The sequence below is a fragment of the Haliotis cracherodii genome, unplaced genomic scaffold (assembly GCF_022045235.1).
Source record: "Haliotis cracherodii isolate W230 unplaced genomic scaffold, xgHalCrac1.p SCAF_35, whole genome shotgun sequence".
NCBI lineage: Eukaryota > Metazoa > Mollusca > Gastropoda > Lepetellida > Haliotidae > Haliotis > Haliotis cracherodii.
Window position 1 is genome coordinate 1837144 of NW_027266292.1, and position 16973 is coordinate 1854116.

The following is a 16973-nucleotide window of genomic DNA, read 5'->3' on the forward strand; positions in this document are numbered from 1 at the left end:
GTGATCACCATATGCACTGTACATCAGTTAGGGTAACAGAGCAGTCTTACTGTTTTCTGTATAAATCCGGACAAGCAGCCACATGCTTGCATGCTTGCATGTTGATGCAGCTGCAATAATCTTGAACACTAATGTGTAACAACTTTCAAAGATTTTTTTTTCTCTTCTCATGACTAATATTTCCAATCTGACATGCGTATGTGAATATCACACACTTTAGTCGTGGGAAGATTCTTTGTCTCATGTATTGATTCTTGTTATGTGCCACACTTGCAACATTAATCATGAGTCTTACATGCAAACAATAGCTGTTTATATTTGAAGGATGCATGTTGCGATATGTATGTTTCATCCCAACAAAGATGCAAATTGCCATACAGTGTTCCCTTGGTATTGTGCCTTTCAATATAGCGCTAACTCGGTTATAGTGCGCGGAAAAGCATGGCTACCAAAATTTACTACCATAAACTCAAGGTTTCCAATGACAAGATGTTTTCCCCCATCTCAGAAATCTTTATCAGCTGATCTCCGCGATCACGTAACACGGGAAATACCAGTCAACAAATCCAAACAGAAGTACGCAATTTAGTCCTATTGTTATAATATCTGGTTTAAGCAAATTGTTCATTGTTTATCTGGACTAATGTTTGCAATATATTTTATTTATTATATTCAAAATTTAATTCAATAATTATAATAATGTTTACAATAATTTCGGCGAAATCGTATGCAAAGTGATTGGTAGATCGCACAACTGACTGTTATTTACAGCAACCACGGTCAGATTATCGCTATTGACGCCTTGAAACGAAATTAGTTGCAAAGGAATGGATACATATATCATAAATGTTATGCCATGTATAGTAATGTTTTATGTCAAATTTCATACTTTTATTGACCAAGTTTGTTATACCTGGTTTTTTTCATCTGAATTCGCTGAAGGGATATGATGTGTTTTTTGGAAAGCGCACATTAATACTTGATAAATCTTTTTTTTTACACAATGAATTTCTATTCTAATCTTTTTTTATCTCTGAAACGTGCAACATAGATCTTGTTAGGTAGGCAGAGCATGTATACTGTTTTGTTGGTCATCTACCACCCACGACTCGACCTTCGTTAAACCACTTATCATTTATAACGCTCATCAATTATTTGGACCCCGAAGATAGCATTATAGCGAGGGATCACTGTATGTATATTTCATCTCAACAAAGATGCATATTGCCAAATGTATATTTCATCCCAACAACAAGGGGGCACAGGTGTCCCAGTCATCTAAGGCGCTGCGATTCGCTGTGCAGAGTTGCATTGACGCATTGCATTGTTGCATTGAGGGGCTAAAACAAGGACTGGTCGGCTCGGAGTCAGTATATTGTGTCTGCGTGGGGTATTTATGTTAAACTGCAGCATGGTATCTCAGTGGGATAGCAGGATGAATCAGCATCAGTCCAGACTAGTACAAGCAGCCACACACACACGTGCAAGCACGTCGCTATATAAGTGCAATAATCTTGGACGTGACGTAAAACCCAATTTCACCTCACCTCACCCAACTCATTGGAATACTGTTAAACCCAACTCACTCACTTCATCCCATCAATGATGCATGTTGCTTTTGTTTAGTGTTGTCAGTGTTTAACTGAGCTAGCGGGAATCAGAATCAGAGATAATTCTGTCAGAAACAGGCCAGGTGTTAATGTGATCAGCCTTGAATATCTTTCTCTGTGATTGGCACTTAATACAGGGCACTACGTTGCAACTGATTTGGTAGCATTTGTTTGGGCTTCACTGTGGTGAAAGAAATATGGCTAGCAGTTGCCACACGCCTCCTGGGGCCAGGTGTGCTGACCTGCAATAGTGGTCAAACCTGGTTTGAACTTGATTAACTTCTGACATAATACAATCATATAATGCTGCAGATTGTAGAGATTTGTCTTGGATTCTAAACTAAATGCCCTTGTCAGGCAAATTAGAATTTTGAAAAAAATATATTATAATTGGGATTTGTTCTATTTGTGTTAATTCAGACGTATTTCTCCAATGTACAACAGCATCCAAAGCAGTTATGTAAATCTAAGCCTTGAAAGCCTCTACCCTGTTCATTGGTCTTATCTTCATGGGTTTAAATCATTGAAATACAATCACTAGTTACACTGTATTAGCATGAACTGGGAAATGGTTAATTCCAATGTGGGAGGGGCTAGGGCCCTGAGATGGAAAGCAAAATCCTCTGTGTTATCTTGTTTTCAAAACATGGTCAATTTTGTATGTTAGAGTGTTTGAGGACATGTAACTTAGATCCACTGCGATGTTCATTTGGTGGAGGAAGACAAACAACGGAGTGTGCACTTTGTCTTTGTTTATCAGCCTGTAGCGTACTCATTAATGCTTGCAGCTTATTCATGATGAACTGGGTAGACAAGCCTGTTGCAAATAGCGTTCTGAAACATGGCTGAGTAACTTTGAACAATGGACCCATTTTGAATTATATGGTTATAGGTTAAAGAGTATAATACCTTCAAGCATTGTGACTTCTTGAATGTGATATGGTGTATCCTGTTCTCCCCATTTATGGCTATGGGGTAAAATAGGCCCTTTGCACTTTGCCTTTGGGGCGTTCAATTGGCTGTGCAAAATTCCGTCCCTTTGGTGTGCCCTGGTTTCGAATCACAGATTAGCTTTGGTTATGTTTCTGGGTTTGTCAGCACCATACCTGTGCTTTTGGGTTTCCCCAAAACTAACATGCCATGTCATGATATAACTGAAATACCGTTCAAAATGCCATGAAAGCAAAACTCCCTTAAGAAATCCTGCAAAGATGTGGATGGTATGATCACAATCATTGCAGGTTTGTAGCATGACTGCATGTTTGTCAGAGTAACCCAAAGGTCTTCTGAGACATGAAACGCTCATGTTATTGAAGTAGGTCTCTGTATAATGAGGGTATGGGTTGCTCAGTTGTCTAAGGCGCTGCGATTCGCTGTGCAGAGTTGCGTCCCTTGGGCACGCCAGAAACCTATGATTGTGGGTTTGAATCCCGGTTCGCCCTGATTATGTTTCTAGGTTTGTCAGCACCATACCCATGCTCGTAGGTTTCACCGAAGTGGTAAACGTCTGAGACCTGCATCACTTGGGGCTTTCCTCCCACATTAAGCTGACACGCTGTGATATGACTGTAATACTGTTAAAAGCGGCGTTAAACACAACTCACTGTATAATGAACAGAGGTGATGTCATAGACGACTTCAGGTAAATCAGGTATTGATTTTCATAGCTCCATGGTAGGATGTTTATTGCTAGTTACAAAGATTAAGATTACCAAACAAATTGCACTCTGTATTAAAGTTGGAAGGTAATACTTTCATGTTTAGGGATGAAACCAGAATTTCAAAGGTCATGTGTTCAATCAGCTTGCTTTTGGAAGAATAAAACTTCCGATATATAGTCGGTAGCTGTTCTTAAGATTACAAATATTATGTTGATGAAATCATGGAAATGTAATAGTGTTCAGAATTAAGGGGGACATTGGGTCCTTGAGACATTGAAGGTAATGATCCTGTTAATCATCAGATTCAGATTAGGGTTTTCAGAAGGAACTCTTTACTTTAATGCTTAATTTCTAACACTGCCTTATAATGATATTGCTTTATATGGTTAAATATTGTTAAAGGTGCAGTGGTGTAGCCTAGTAGTTTAAGCATTTGCGTATTACAACGAGGACTGAAGGTCCAGGTTTGGTTCCCCAAATGAATGTAGTGGGTGAAGTCCCTTCTGGTGTCCATCGGGGCGGTCGGGTAGCCTAGTGGTTAAAGCGTTTGCTCGTCACGCCGAAGACCCGGATTCGATTCCCGACATGGGTACAATGTGTGAAGTCCATTTCTGGTGTTCCCCATTGTAATATTGCTTGAATATTGCTAAAAGCGGCGTAAAACCATACTCACTCACTCACTCACTCACTCTGGTGTTCATCACTGTTATCTCTGTGGAATGTTGCTAAAAGCGACATTGAAACTTACTCCTTCATTTATGTGTAGGGTAAATTATGTTTGAGTGTTTATGATATTTAAAACCCGCATATCATAAAAACCTGAGGTTCATGGAGGTTCAAAAGGAAAAACTAGCTGTGGACACATGTTCGTAGTGGCTAATTACAACACATTTTACAATATTTGACTGTCAAAAATGCTGGGTGCATTTAGGAGTAGGAAGTATTGTCTTGTATCGGTACCTAAAAAAAATGTATGGCATATCGTATCGTCGCATGAGAAATCATGATGCACCGTGCACTGATGTTTCGTTTCACTCCTAATTGTAGTAGGCCAAGTATGCTGTTTTTAGTGACGAGAAGGCTGCTGAGCTCTGTTTGTCCTGTCAACTTTCTGTGATGAAATACTTTTGTCTCAATGGACATGATTGATAATCTCACACGATATGACATCTTGTTTCTTCGTGGCACTTATTGAGACCCTTTGAATTATTTGATGACAACACTGCATGGAATAGTAATTGTGTCACTTTCTTTCTTTCAGCATTGTAATTTAGACTGTGGTAGCTACACAAAAGATCTGTCCAATATATGCCCCGACCTGTCAAGTATCTTCATTCTAGACAACTCTCCAGTAGCCTACAGATCCTATCCAAGTAAGTAACAGATAATCATATCCAAGTAAGTAACAGATAATCATATCCAAGTAAGTAACAGATAATCATATCCAAGTAAGTAACAGATAATCATATCCAAGTAAGTAACAGATAATAATATCCAAGTAACAGATAATCATATCCAAGTAAGTAACAGATAATAATATCCAAGTAAGTAACAGATAATCATATCCAAGTAACAGATAATGATATCCAAGTAAGTAACAGATAATGATATCCAAGTAACAGATAATGATATCCAAGTAACAGATAATGATATCCAAGTAAGTAACAGATAATCATATCCAAGTAAGTAACAGATAATAATATCCAAGTAAGTAACAGATAATCATATCCAAGTAACAGATAATGATATCCAAGTAAGTAACAGATAATGATATCCAAGTAACAGATAATGATATCCAAGTAACAGATAATGATATCCAAGTAACAGATAATGATATCCAAGTAACAGATAATGATATCCAAGTAAGTAACAGATAATCATATCCAAGTAAGTAACATATAATAATATCCAAGTAAGTAACAGATAATCATATCCAAGTAAGGAGCCTACAGATCCTCTCCAAAGTGAAACTAGTTCATTTCAGAAACTAGATGTTAGTCTAATATTGGGTAAAGCCTTAACAAACGATGCATGCCATATTTTAACCTCTTAATTGGAATGCCATTTAGGCCCCCATAATCCCATATTGGGCCAAATATACTTCTGTAACTATTTTCATCAACGTTCTCTTTGAGATTCCTCCTATGATGTTGCAGATAACGCCATCCCCATCAAGTCCTGGTTCAGCGATGCCACAGACACAGCACTTCTCTGCCTCCTGCCTATGTTAGATGCTCTCAGGTTTTGCAGCGACGTGCGCAGCGTCCTCAGTCGGAATTTACATCTACAGCGGGCGTGGTAGCAACGTCCATTTCATGCCCATCCTTGTACATAGCCACTGTTAGCACTGTCATTGATGTCGTTATCATCTAGGTCACCCACCATCCTGCAGGAGAGTCGGTGTTGATTCTAGGAACTGTTTTACCCCAGAGTGAATCCCCTCCTGATCTTCTCCATACAAACTCAACCTGCTGTCCTGTGCTGGGTGAAGCCATCTTCTGTTGTAGGAAGGTGATAAGTCATGTTTATTCCGGACAAGACAGTAGTATACAAACTCGTATACAGTCCTTTGTCATTGAACCATTAGTAGAAATTCTTTGGATACTTCAGACATTCAGCAAGATTGGAATAAAAATTATTGGCAAGTTTTAACAAAAAAAATTATATATACCGTATTCAATGTAATAAGCGCCCCGCTCGAATAAGCGCCCATGGCGATATTTGCTAATATATTGGCTAGTGAACAAACCCAATTAGCACCCCTTCCGATTGACCAATGCACACAAGACTCATTTATTCGCGTATAATACGCACTCATGTGTTATATGCATTCTTAGTTATGGGCAATTAAATTCTGGAAAAATATCTGTCGTATATAAATATTTCAAGCTGTCAGCATAACCCAAGAAATTTACGATCTTTCACCAAAGTAATATTCTAATAAGATCCCCCCCTATTTCTAATTTTGAGAGCGCCCTGGGGGCTTATTACGGCGAATATGGTATTATGATTAAACTTAGTGGGTTAAGTTCTAAACACTCTCAAGAATTTGTTGATTTCATTCAAAGTTATTTGCATAATAGTATTTTTCAAAACAAATAATTTGAACTTTGCTCCATTGTCTGGAGCCAGTCTTCAGTTTGTGTCAAGACTATGTTATTAGTTGTATGTGTAACATTTACCATTGTCTCTGAGTTATCTGGTAGTCTTGAATCAGACTTGCCAGGAATGTTAAAACCTAGGACATTTTAATGAATGGTAAATTGTAAAGTTCTCTCATTTCATGGCACTTAGGTCATTTCCTATTCCGAATCCAGAGATGATTGTGCGATTATTTCTCAAACTGTTGTAATCACCTTCTTCCAGTTAATACGCAACACCTTGTGGATGTTCAGTAGATGATTGATGACAATCAGGTGCGGAGACAATCCCATGCATCATGATGTGTAATCACCAATCAAAACTCACTTGTTGAGGATTGATGAGCCAAACTCATTGTTTTGTATTTGAATGCAGTAATGTGCAGGGGTACAAGGTGGAAAGCCCATTTCTGGTGTCTGGATTTTGCTGGCGGCGTAAAACCAAACTCACTCACTCACCCCAGTAATGTGCAGTGTTTCTTCTGAATAGATTTTCCGTTAGATTGTTGGACGCTGTTCAGAGTTGTATCCCTTTTGGCAGGCAAGAATCCTGATTTCCTGGCTTCATGTCAGGATTTCTGACATGCAGTTCAATGTACATGAACAGAGCATAAGTTATTACTTGGAAAAATGTTTCATACGATTCAAGGTTCAAATGTTTTTTGAATAGTATTTTTTTATGCCAAGGTCAGTCATTAGTATACAAAATTGTATTTTTCAAGTTATTACTCAATTCCATTGTTACTACTTCTGTCAGGAATAACCATGATTTGTCACTAAGAGAGGTTTGAGATTCCTCCAGAGACTCATCCTCGGTTATCCAGGGTATTATATGTCCATTCTATTATAATAAATACCTTGGATCCATCCACCACCTCTTCATTTGGATTCCAGTTTGAATGACACAACGCGTGAAGTAGCTCCCTCCTAAATTACTGTACACTGTCATAATTGACAGAACCAGTGCCATGGGCAAAGTTCCATTGTTGCATACCGTCTCCAATACAATATTGGATGTCTTGGAGCAGGAGCACTTCCCTTCTTAAACCTAAAGTCTTGTAGAGTGAGTAATTATATCATGGTATAGCTCGAACAAGGCAGCAGTTTTCATCGCAGATCTATGCCAAGCTCTTGTTAGAAGATCCTGGAAGAGATGGTGAAGGTGACTTTTGAAACAAATTTGAAACTATAATGCAAATAGGTCCAGAGAATTTTGTCTGATAGAATGGCTGTATAATACAATGGATACAGGAGGGTGACAAGACACTGGAGGAACTGATACACATCCTGCGTGTGCCATGTTTACCTCACAGCACCAGGACGTTTCTCTGTGGTGTTATTGCCATGGGACTTTGTCACAATATTTGAGACTTTGTACTTGGATTCTTTGAGGAGAAGGCTTGGGATGTTCAGGATTCAAACATCAGGAAGCATGGGCGACTGCGTCTGTGTGACGAAGCATCCGAGTTCAGAAGTGGTGCAAGTTTTACAGGCTGTTGGTACAAAGAAGGTGAATGCAGCTCAATATTTGAACTGCTTAAACATGTATCTACGTTTATGATTATTCTGAAGACAAAGGAGAAATATGATTGCCATGTAAGCTTTGTGTGAGGTTGGAGAAAACTATTGCCATAAACTGAGAAGCCATCTTGATTAAATGAGATTACAAATCTATGTTGAAATACCTCTTGGGTATGTAAGGGGAGGCAACTCTGTTTCATGATTCACAAAGAACCATGATAGTCGAGGCTTTCCACAAACACTTAAATATCAATTCATATGTAAATATTGCTGTAATTTATGAGTATTGCACTAAATTGTTTCAGCTGCTTGAATATTTCTATCAAATCAGAATTATGTAACAATTAAAGATCAAAATTTGGAAACTCAGGGTTTAACATGTTAACGTTTAGGTTGTTAACTATTAACTGAATTGTTATGACGTAAATTATTTGTGGTGGATTGTAGTGGTGAAGTGAACGATTTTGAATCCGAATCATGAAAGTCAATTTTTACTTTTGGGACTAGTTGTTTTACAGGTGTATATAGCATATGTATGTACCGAGAGACGAGACGTATGTCAGGTTGATGGTGGATATCACTTAGATCACCAGAATATTCCGTTCTAAAATTAGTATGATCGCTTCTCTGGCAGAGATTTTAAAACAGATTCTGCAGGTGAGTTGCCTCTTTCTGTTTTAAAGTAAACAAGTGCATTGCCTAGCATCAGAGGTTTTGTTTGTGTTTAAAAGCAGAAATAACATGTTGTCGAGAAGAACATTTGGGCTGATTTATCAGAGAACAAACACGACTTTTGTTTACCCAAGAAACTAGGACATTTTGGCTTTTTGTTAAAAAGTGAAAAACAACATTCCCCATGTAGAAGATTCCATTTTATGAAGAACATTTGTTCTCATACCAGCCTAGCTTTATACATTAACACTGAGAGCCTGAATTAACCTTATTTTTGAAGAAGTGTGTGTTGAACTAATCCTGGTCCTTCTGGATCTCCAGTGCTATGCGTGTGATGTTCAGGCGTAGATGATGCTGTTCGTGATGATGATGACTCGGAGTGTTCATTTGTGATTGTTTGGCTTAGGTTAGGATTACACAAAGGCCAATCTCATTGAAAACAGATGTGAGGACACTTCCATGGAAGGTCTTGCTCAGGTGAACCCTGAAAATGTACTGGATGTTCGGGTTCTTGAGCCAATCAGATGCCAGCTTTCTAAATTGATTTGACTTCATTTCTCAACCATCTCGATTTGCAAATTTTGATCTCAACAAAAGAAAATGCCACAGATAGTCTTTCCCTTGATAGTCCACCATTTTTGCATGGCACTCAAAAATGACAGGACGTGAAATATCCACAACACTATAATAACACAACTTTAATTATTGGTATCCGGAACTCCCTGATAACATGTGTTTTGAAGAAATCATACACCTTGATATACTTTTCTGAGTGCTTTGTTCACTTGTTCTGAGATTTTAAGGTCTTGCTTGGCTGATTGGCTGATTGGCTGAAGTTCACGTGATGCGACATCTTGAGGTATCGCAGTGGAGTATAAGGTCTGATAATAAGGAGATTGAAGAAACGGCTTGAAAGAATGTTGATTGAATGCATGGTTTCTGAAATGTGGGCAGTCCTGCTTCAGATATTAACTCAAGAGAATAAATATTTCTTCCAAAACATATTTCATCAGTCTCTTACACTTTTTCAACTAGGCAACAATTTCTTTAATTGGAATTTTCAAAACTGCTATGAGAATGGAGACCGTGTTCACTTATGAATTTCAAGTCATCTAGATTTTTCAGTGCAGTGTTTCAGTACATATGATGGTACCTTTGTCAAGCAGTGCTTAATTTACTTCGATCTAACATTGAAATCCCCATCAATACCAGGCTAAGTCGTCTGAGCATGTGCAGAAGGAGGACATCGGTATTTCTCAGTCTGCTCGTCCCTTGATGTTCAATGTCTTGGAACCTCCAAACTGAGAGTCCCGTGGTGCTGAAAATAGATAGACCCAGGTGAATCCCTGTTGCTTAGGGACCGACGCTGTAATTTCATGTTGTCATGCATTAAAACTACATTTTGTAACCCAGATTTGTTGAGGTGTCAAATATTGCTGAAAATGTGGCCATTGATTGTAGAGAAAGGACGATGATGACCAGTGCACTTATAATCAGGATATTTGCTTTTTTATTGCGTTGACATAATTACCACATCATCATGACATGTTACATAGACGCTGAGTTGGCCCGAGCCACCACATTTTCTAAATACAGTGAAACACCATTACCTCCGAAAACTGCTTTTCGATGACTTTTGAGGCTTAACTGATCGGGTTTTCTGTGGGTGATTGTGAAAGCAAACCAACAGTCACTGACTGATTAAAAAGGAGGAAAGTTGAGGGATGAGCTTTTCACTTTAATGACATATACTGAACAAAAAAGTTAGAGATGAATTTTTGTTGATATTTATTTGTAGTGAAGATTGACTTACAATTTCATGAAAATATCATCAAAATATTCATGATCCCCAACCTTTTTGTTCAGTATGGAATAAACACATCTGGACCTATGCAGGTTATTGTTTTTGCAGGTGAGATTTATGAACATTGAGCACCTCTCTTGTCCATCCAACATATTTCCACAAATTGACCTTGTTTTACTGACTACCATAGAACATGATAGGGATATTCATCACCCCACCACTGTGTATTTAAAAGCAGTTGTGATTTATTTTGTAAAAGATATTAATAAATATTGAGAAAGGTTTTTTTTGTATGAAAAGGGTTGCCATAGCTACTGAAGGAAATCATTAGTTGTCTGTTACGGCTGACAATGTCATGTGTTTTGTTTTCTCCATGTCCATAAATTATATTTTACTACCATGTTGAGAAATAATGATATTCCTTAGCGTACTTAAGTTCTCGGACAACAGATGTACGGAGTTGACAGTTGGGAGATTTTGTATCTGAATGAGTGTATCAGTGGTTTGACGAAACTGCTTTGAGTCGTCATGTTTTTGTTTTAGGGGTATGATATGAAATTTTGTGAAACTGTTCTTGTCAAAAATGCAACTCAGTTAATTAGGCCTTTTTTATATTTAGTTTAAAGATCCTCCAACGCAAAGGACTGAGAAAATGAAACAAAACCATTTAGGATAAAAAGAACTTGCACTGCTGATCCGAAAACCTTTTATATATGTATTAAAGAAAAATCCATTTTTAATAGAATCTTGCAGCGCAGTATAAGATGACTTTGCAGGCAAAAGTCGGTAATTGCTATAAATCGCTTTGGCAGTGATTTTAATGACAGTGCAGTGCTGACAGTTTCACACCTAGGTACCTCCTTACCTTTCAATGTCAGTAATAAAAAAAAAATCCCAACCAAAAAGAAAAAAGGCCTTAGGACTGTTTGCAAATTTATTTTGCATTTTTTGTAAACTAGTCAGTGGAAAGATTCACAGTGTCCAATGTTACCTGTGTCATATTGACATAGACTCAGTTGATCACAATTAGCAGTCTTTGATTTAGGCAGAGTTACCTGCCCCTGAGAAAGACATTTTGAACTGACCATAATTTTTAATGTGCAAAGGATTTAAGTTAATTTCAATGATTTTATGAAAGGATTTCCGCCTTTGTCTGGCAGCAAACTTCAGTATAGTCTCAATGGCGAGTGTGTAGTGGTTGTAAGCAAATATTGTCGTAGTTAGTTACCATGGCGTTTGATGTTACTTATTTCAAAGTCTTTCAGAGGTATCTTCAGTGTATAACCACACATTAAGATCGAAATGTGAACTTTTTACTTAAAGAAAGACTGTCAGTAGTGCTTAAACTTACTCCCCAAAGTATTATGTTTCTGGTTATTTCGTTTGGCCTCATATGATGTGACACAGCTTTCATCCTTTTGGCAACCACATTTGCATGCCATTAAGTTTACATTCTGGAGATAAATGCTTTTTTTGCAGCAATTGATAAGACTTGAGTGAAGTCTGAGCTGCACTTGACAGTTGTGATCACACAACCTGCACACACAGGAGTGGTATTTGCAGTTTGGGGGAAGTGGGCAGAGTTACTTGCCCTTGGTTTAAAATCTTGAAAATAAGAAAGGCTGATGCTGGTGGATGAAAATGGTGCATGGGTTGAAACATGTGCATGCCAGAAACACAATACTTGTTTTCTTTTGCCTTAGTTTATGAAAGAAAAATGAATTTGGCAATTATGGTGATTTGTTTTACTTGGTGAGATGGGAAATATTCTGTTATAGTATATCAGCATTTGGTTGGGGAAGTATGATGTATGCTTTCAGGAAAGAATATTGGTTGCTGCTTCTTTAGAAATATGAAGAAATTAGTAAGCTGATTTATGAAACATTGGGAGTTGTATTCCAACAGTACCATGACAAAAACTAGTTGTTAGGAAAGTTATACCGTTACCCATCTACACTTGAACTTGTCTTATGATTATCCAGCTGAGTGAAATGAGTATTTAAGTCCGAAACTGTCTTGTTATGTTAGAAATGACTATTATCAGTGCCACAAGAAAGAATAGATGTCTATTTATTGGTGGATGTGGGATGTTGGTCTCAGAGTTCAGAGATTCCAACTATACTTCTGACCAAAAGACGACTTGATCAAAGAGCATAATCCTGACATGCTGTCTGACCCCATGACGTTCATTTCAAAACTGAGCTACAACATAAAACAACATTCTACCAGCTTCTTCATTCAGTACATATCAAGGAACTGAATTTGTGACGTATATTGGCCATCTCTTTTCCCCTTTGATCATGAACAGTAAAGGAGAATTGCCCAAAAGTTCAGGGTAATGAGTGTGTATGTGTCTACAGTGGTCTAAGGCATCACAATTCCCTCTGCTTACTTCTAATAACACTTGGGGTGGTCGGGTAGCCTAGTGGTTAAAGCGTTTGCTCGTCACGCCGAAGACCCCGAAGATTCCCGACATGGGTACAATGTGTGAAGCCCATTTATGGTGTCCCCCGCCATGATATTGCTGGAATATTGCTAAAAGCGGCGTAAAACCATACTCACTCACTCCCTACTACTGTCCCTTAGTCCTGCCAGGATCTGCTCTTGTTCCTTCTTCTGTCTGCATCTTGGCCATAATCATGGCTTCCACCAAAATGGTAAGTGGCCTTGACCTCCTTCGCTATTGGTCATAAATGTAGGTCGATATTTTCATGACTCAAACTCAAATTGTGAGGTGGTCACGTTTATTGGTGGCCCTTCCAAAGAACTCTGGCACAGCCACCTAATGGTAAATGTGAGGTTACTGACAATGATAGCAGCTCACCCAATGGATAATCATGGGAACAGGTTTCATCAGTAGATATCTATATATATATACTGACCAAAGAATATATAAAGAAATAGTAATCCACATTACCATAATGTATCTCTCTGTTACAACTATTTATACATGCATGCAATGCATTTGATACGATTGGATGGAATGTTTGAAGACAGTTTTTAATACCAGTGTGAAGAATAGTGGAGACATATGCTGGATATATCTAAAGATTTTTTGATAAAGGTTGCTCTGTACTCTGAAATATTATATATGTTTGCAAGTTCTGTATTTCTGAGATTGTAATAGATTGATATGATTTCTTTGTAAAATCAAGTTTAACTTTGATTTGCTGTAATTTTGTTGATGGTTTTGTGCATAGCATTTGTCTGCAGATTGGAAGTTAGAGTATCGTGAAGTATGTGCATGAAATATCAGTCGATGATGACCTGTAAACTTCCAGCTCGTGTCCAAGTTTGATATTGTACGTAGTTGCTACATGTATGAAAGAGAGAAATATATTTTATAGTTTGATTTCAAGAACTGTGATTCTTTGTCTCATTGAACATGATCGAAAGGTGATCGAAATATTAACATGTTTTTCCTTAGTTAAACTTGGTAATATGGATGCTGGGGACAAGGGGCAGATAACTGCTTTTAAGAGTGACATGTTCTTTCACTTTGTATGTTATAGAAACTGTGATGGAATTTTGTGATTGTAAACTGATCGTTTTTGTGTAAATGCACACAGGAGTGTCGGTATCTTTGACAGAAGAACATTAGATGCTTCTGATTCTTGTGACACCAGGCACATGGTCATCTCAGTGTTCACATTTCTTCCCATGGAGACGTTTTGTGAAGTACATTTGTTTTTTATACATTATAAAGGTCATTGACTGACTCATCATACCAGGAATAGACATGCCAATAGTCCAAGAAAAGTATAATTCCAGGACAAGTTTTCAACTGAAATCTTACTATGTTACATAAACAGAATCGGTCTGCAGACCAGTTTGATTCGACAATGGTGTCTACTCCTGATCATACACTTCCTACATATTTTCTAAGTGCTAGGTTGCTTTGCCGTGTGATTTTCTGTGAAAGGTGATGTGAATATTGTTAAAGGAAATGTAATTGATATTGATAATGGAGACAAATCCTTGGAAACTTTATGATTTGCATAATCCAAAATGGCTGCCCTAGTTGCCTCTTTCTGGACGTGCTTATTCTGGTGGAACAGTTCCCTTCATGCATATTACCAACTGTGTGAAAACTTCCTGTTGTTTTGTAGAAAGTATGTTTCTCGAGTGGGTGACTCTGGTCGCCTCCTGTTGATTGTTGGCTCCTGACTCACTATGTGTGGTGTGGAATATATCATGTAGTGAGGCAGAGATGACCTTTTGTAAATAAAAGATATTATCCTGTGAACTGTTTGTCTTTGTGGTTCATTTGTTTGGTAGAAGTTGTACTTCATATTGAATGATGTTTAGTTTTCCTGGATTGAAGGTTAGGTGGGCCTTATAGTCTGGCATGGTGCTGACAGACTAAGAGACATAATCAGGATTCGAACCCAGATCATAGGAATTGTGGCACCTCAGACTGGATTTAAATTTTATAGAAGCTGTACATCACTGTTTATCCTTTGGGGTTGACGTTTTATGTTATACCTGCTCACTCATCTGATTGAGCTAATAAAAGGAGCTGGAGACTTCATAATGATATACCTCCTATATTGCCTGGGGAAGTTTGACAGGAGTAGAGACCAATGAAGATCCGGGTAGAACATGTCTTTCGCAACCCATGCTTGTGGTAAGAGGCAACGGGATAGGGTTGTCAGGCTGTTGACTTGGTTGATGCATGTCGTATCCCAATTGCGTGGATCGATGCTCATGATGTCAATCACTGGATTGTCAGGCCCAGACTCGATTATTTACAGACCGCCGTCATATTGCGGAGTGCGGCGTTGAACAACATAGGAAAGGACAGGATTGGATGTTCTTGAAGTTCACCAGGCAAGTCAGGCATCACTTTCCCCATTTCGTTGTTTGTTAATCTCTCTATGTGCATTTCGTCGCTATTTTACCATATCCTTCTCACTGGCTGATTGCAACACACAACTCAACCTCAAATCCACAGGATGAATGGACGACAAACAAGCAACGACGACGTTATGTAATATACCGTGCTTGATTTTCACGTGCATTCTTCACGTTCAGGTCGAACACTTGGTGACGTGGTCAGTCGGAGAGCAACAATGGCGGAGTCGACAGCCAAATGATTTGAACGAAGTTAAAGGTATGTTGCATGCATTGTTTAAAATATAGCGTAGGAAAATTGACTGCTCTCTGTGTGGACCCCGGGAAAATGTCCACGACACTCAATTGCAAAAGGCGACTCAATTTGATCGGGCGTTCATGCTCTGTGGGATCCGTGAAGATTCCAGGGTAGAATAGGTCTTCAGCAACCCATGTTTGCCGTAAAAGGTGACTAACGGGATCGGTTGGTCAGGCTCGCTGACTTGGTTGATGCCTGTCATCGATCCCAATTGACATTAATCACTGGATTGCCTGGTCCAGACTCGATTATGTACAGACCGCCGTCATATAGCTGGAATATTGCTGAGTGCGGCGTTAAACAAACAAACAACCAACCAACCAACCAACAGGCTGTTGCTTGGCCGCTTGTGTTTCATTTTGCCCAGATGGCGTGGATCGTTGTTCACTGGATTGCCTGGTTTAGGCTCTTTTAACTTTTGGTGTTAATTGCGCATATCGACGTAGACATTTAATCAGTCCATTCGTTATTCTATATTAGACGAAGACCAGTGGTAAGCCTCAAAGAATACTTTTCGCCATTGCCGGTCTTGTTATTCGCGTAAAGACTGGGAAGTAGGAGCGTTTGAGGCCCAAAATCAACTTCCGGTTGTTGGTGTAGACCCGTGAAGATCCCTGGTAGAATTTGTCTTAAGCAACCCATGGTTGCCGTAAATGAACGACTATGCTCGTCGTAAAAGGCGACAAACGGTATCGGGTGGTTGATGATGCATGTCATCGTATCCCAACTACGAGATCGATGCTCAAGATGTCAATCACTGGATTATCTGGTCAAGATACGATTATTTACACCGACCGCCGATATTTTGATTTTGCCGAAATATTGCTGATTGCGGCGTTAAACAACAAATAAACAACCATGATAGGGTATCCTCATTAATACACACCCACAACGATTATAGAAATGTACGTTATCGTCTATGGTGACATCAGTAAATCATCCAGTCACGGCTACGATCTTTGGCGTCCTGGGCCTCATTCCACAGAGCGATCTTAGTGCTACGTTGGTCGTAAGCCTATAAATAAAGTATGGGAGTTACGGCCAACTTAGCACCAAGATAGCTTTGTGGAACGGGGCCCTGTTTGCTACTTTTCTCCGTCAAATCCAACATTGGTACTATTGTTCATTACTGTCTGTTGTTTGTGTTTCTATTGAAATATATATAAAAGGAGGCACGGGTGGCCCAGTCGTCTAAGGCGCCGCGATTCGCTGTGCACAGTTGCGTCCCAGGACACGCATGAAACCTATGATTGTGGGTTGGAATCCCGGTTTGCCCCGATTATGTTTCTAGGTTTGTCAGCACCATACCCGTGCTCGTGGGTTTCACCGAAGTGGTAAACGTCTGAGACCTGCATCACTTGGGGCTTTCCTCCCACATTAAGCTGACACGCTGCGATAAAACTGGAATACTGT

At 38.9% G+C, this 16973-nt stretch overlaps 1 protein-coding gene across 1 annotated transcript in view; it reads left to right on the forward strand.

The window, feature by feature from the left end:
* LOC139477759 (CTD nuclear envelope phosphatase 1-like) overlaps positions 1-6007 on the forward strand; it is a 37205-nt gene extending 31198 nt beyond the window's left edge. Inside the window, exons 6-7 of the mRNA XM_071260168.1 lie at positions 4533-4644; positions 5428-6007. Coding sequence (XP_071116269.1) covers positions 4533-4644; positions 5428-5573 — 258 coding nt within the window. The 3' untranslated portion in view covers positions 5574-6007. The remainder of the gene's footprint in view (positions 1-4532; positions 4645-5427) is intronic.
* The last annotated feature ends 10966 nt before the right edge of the window (positions 6008-16973 follow it).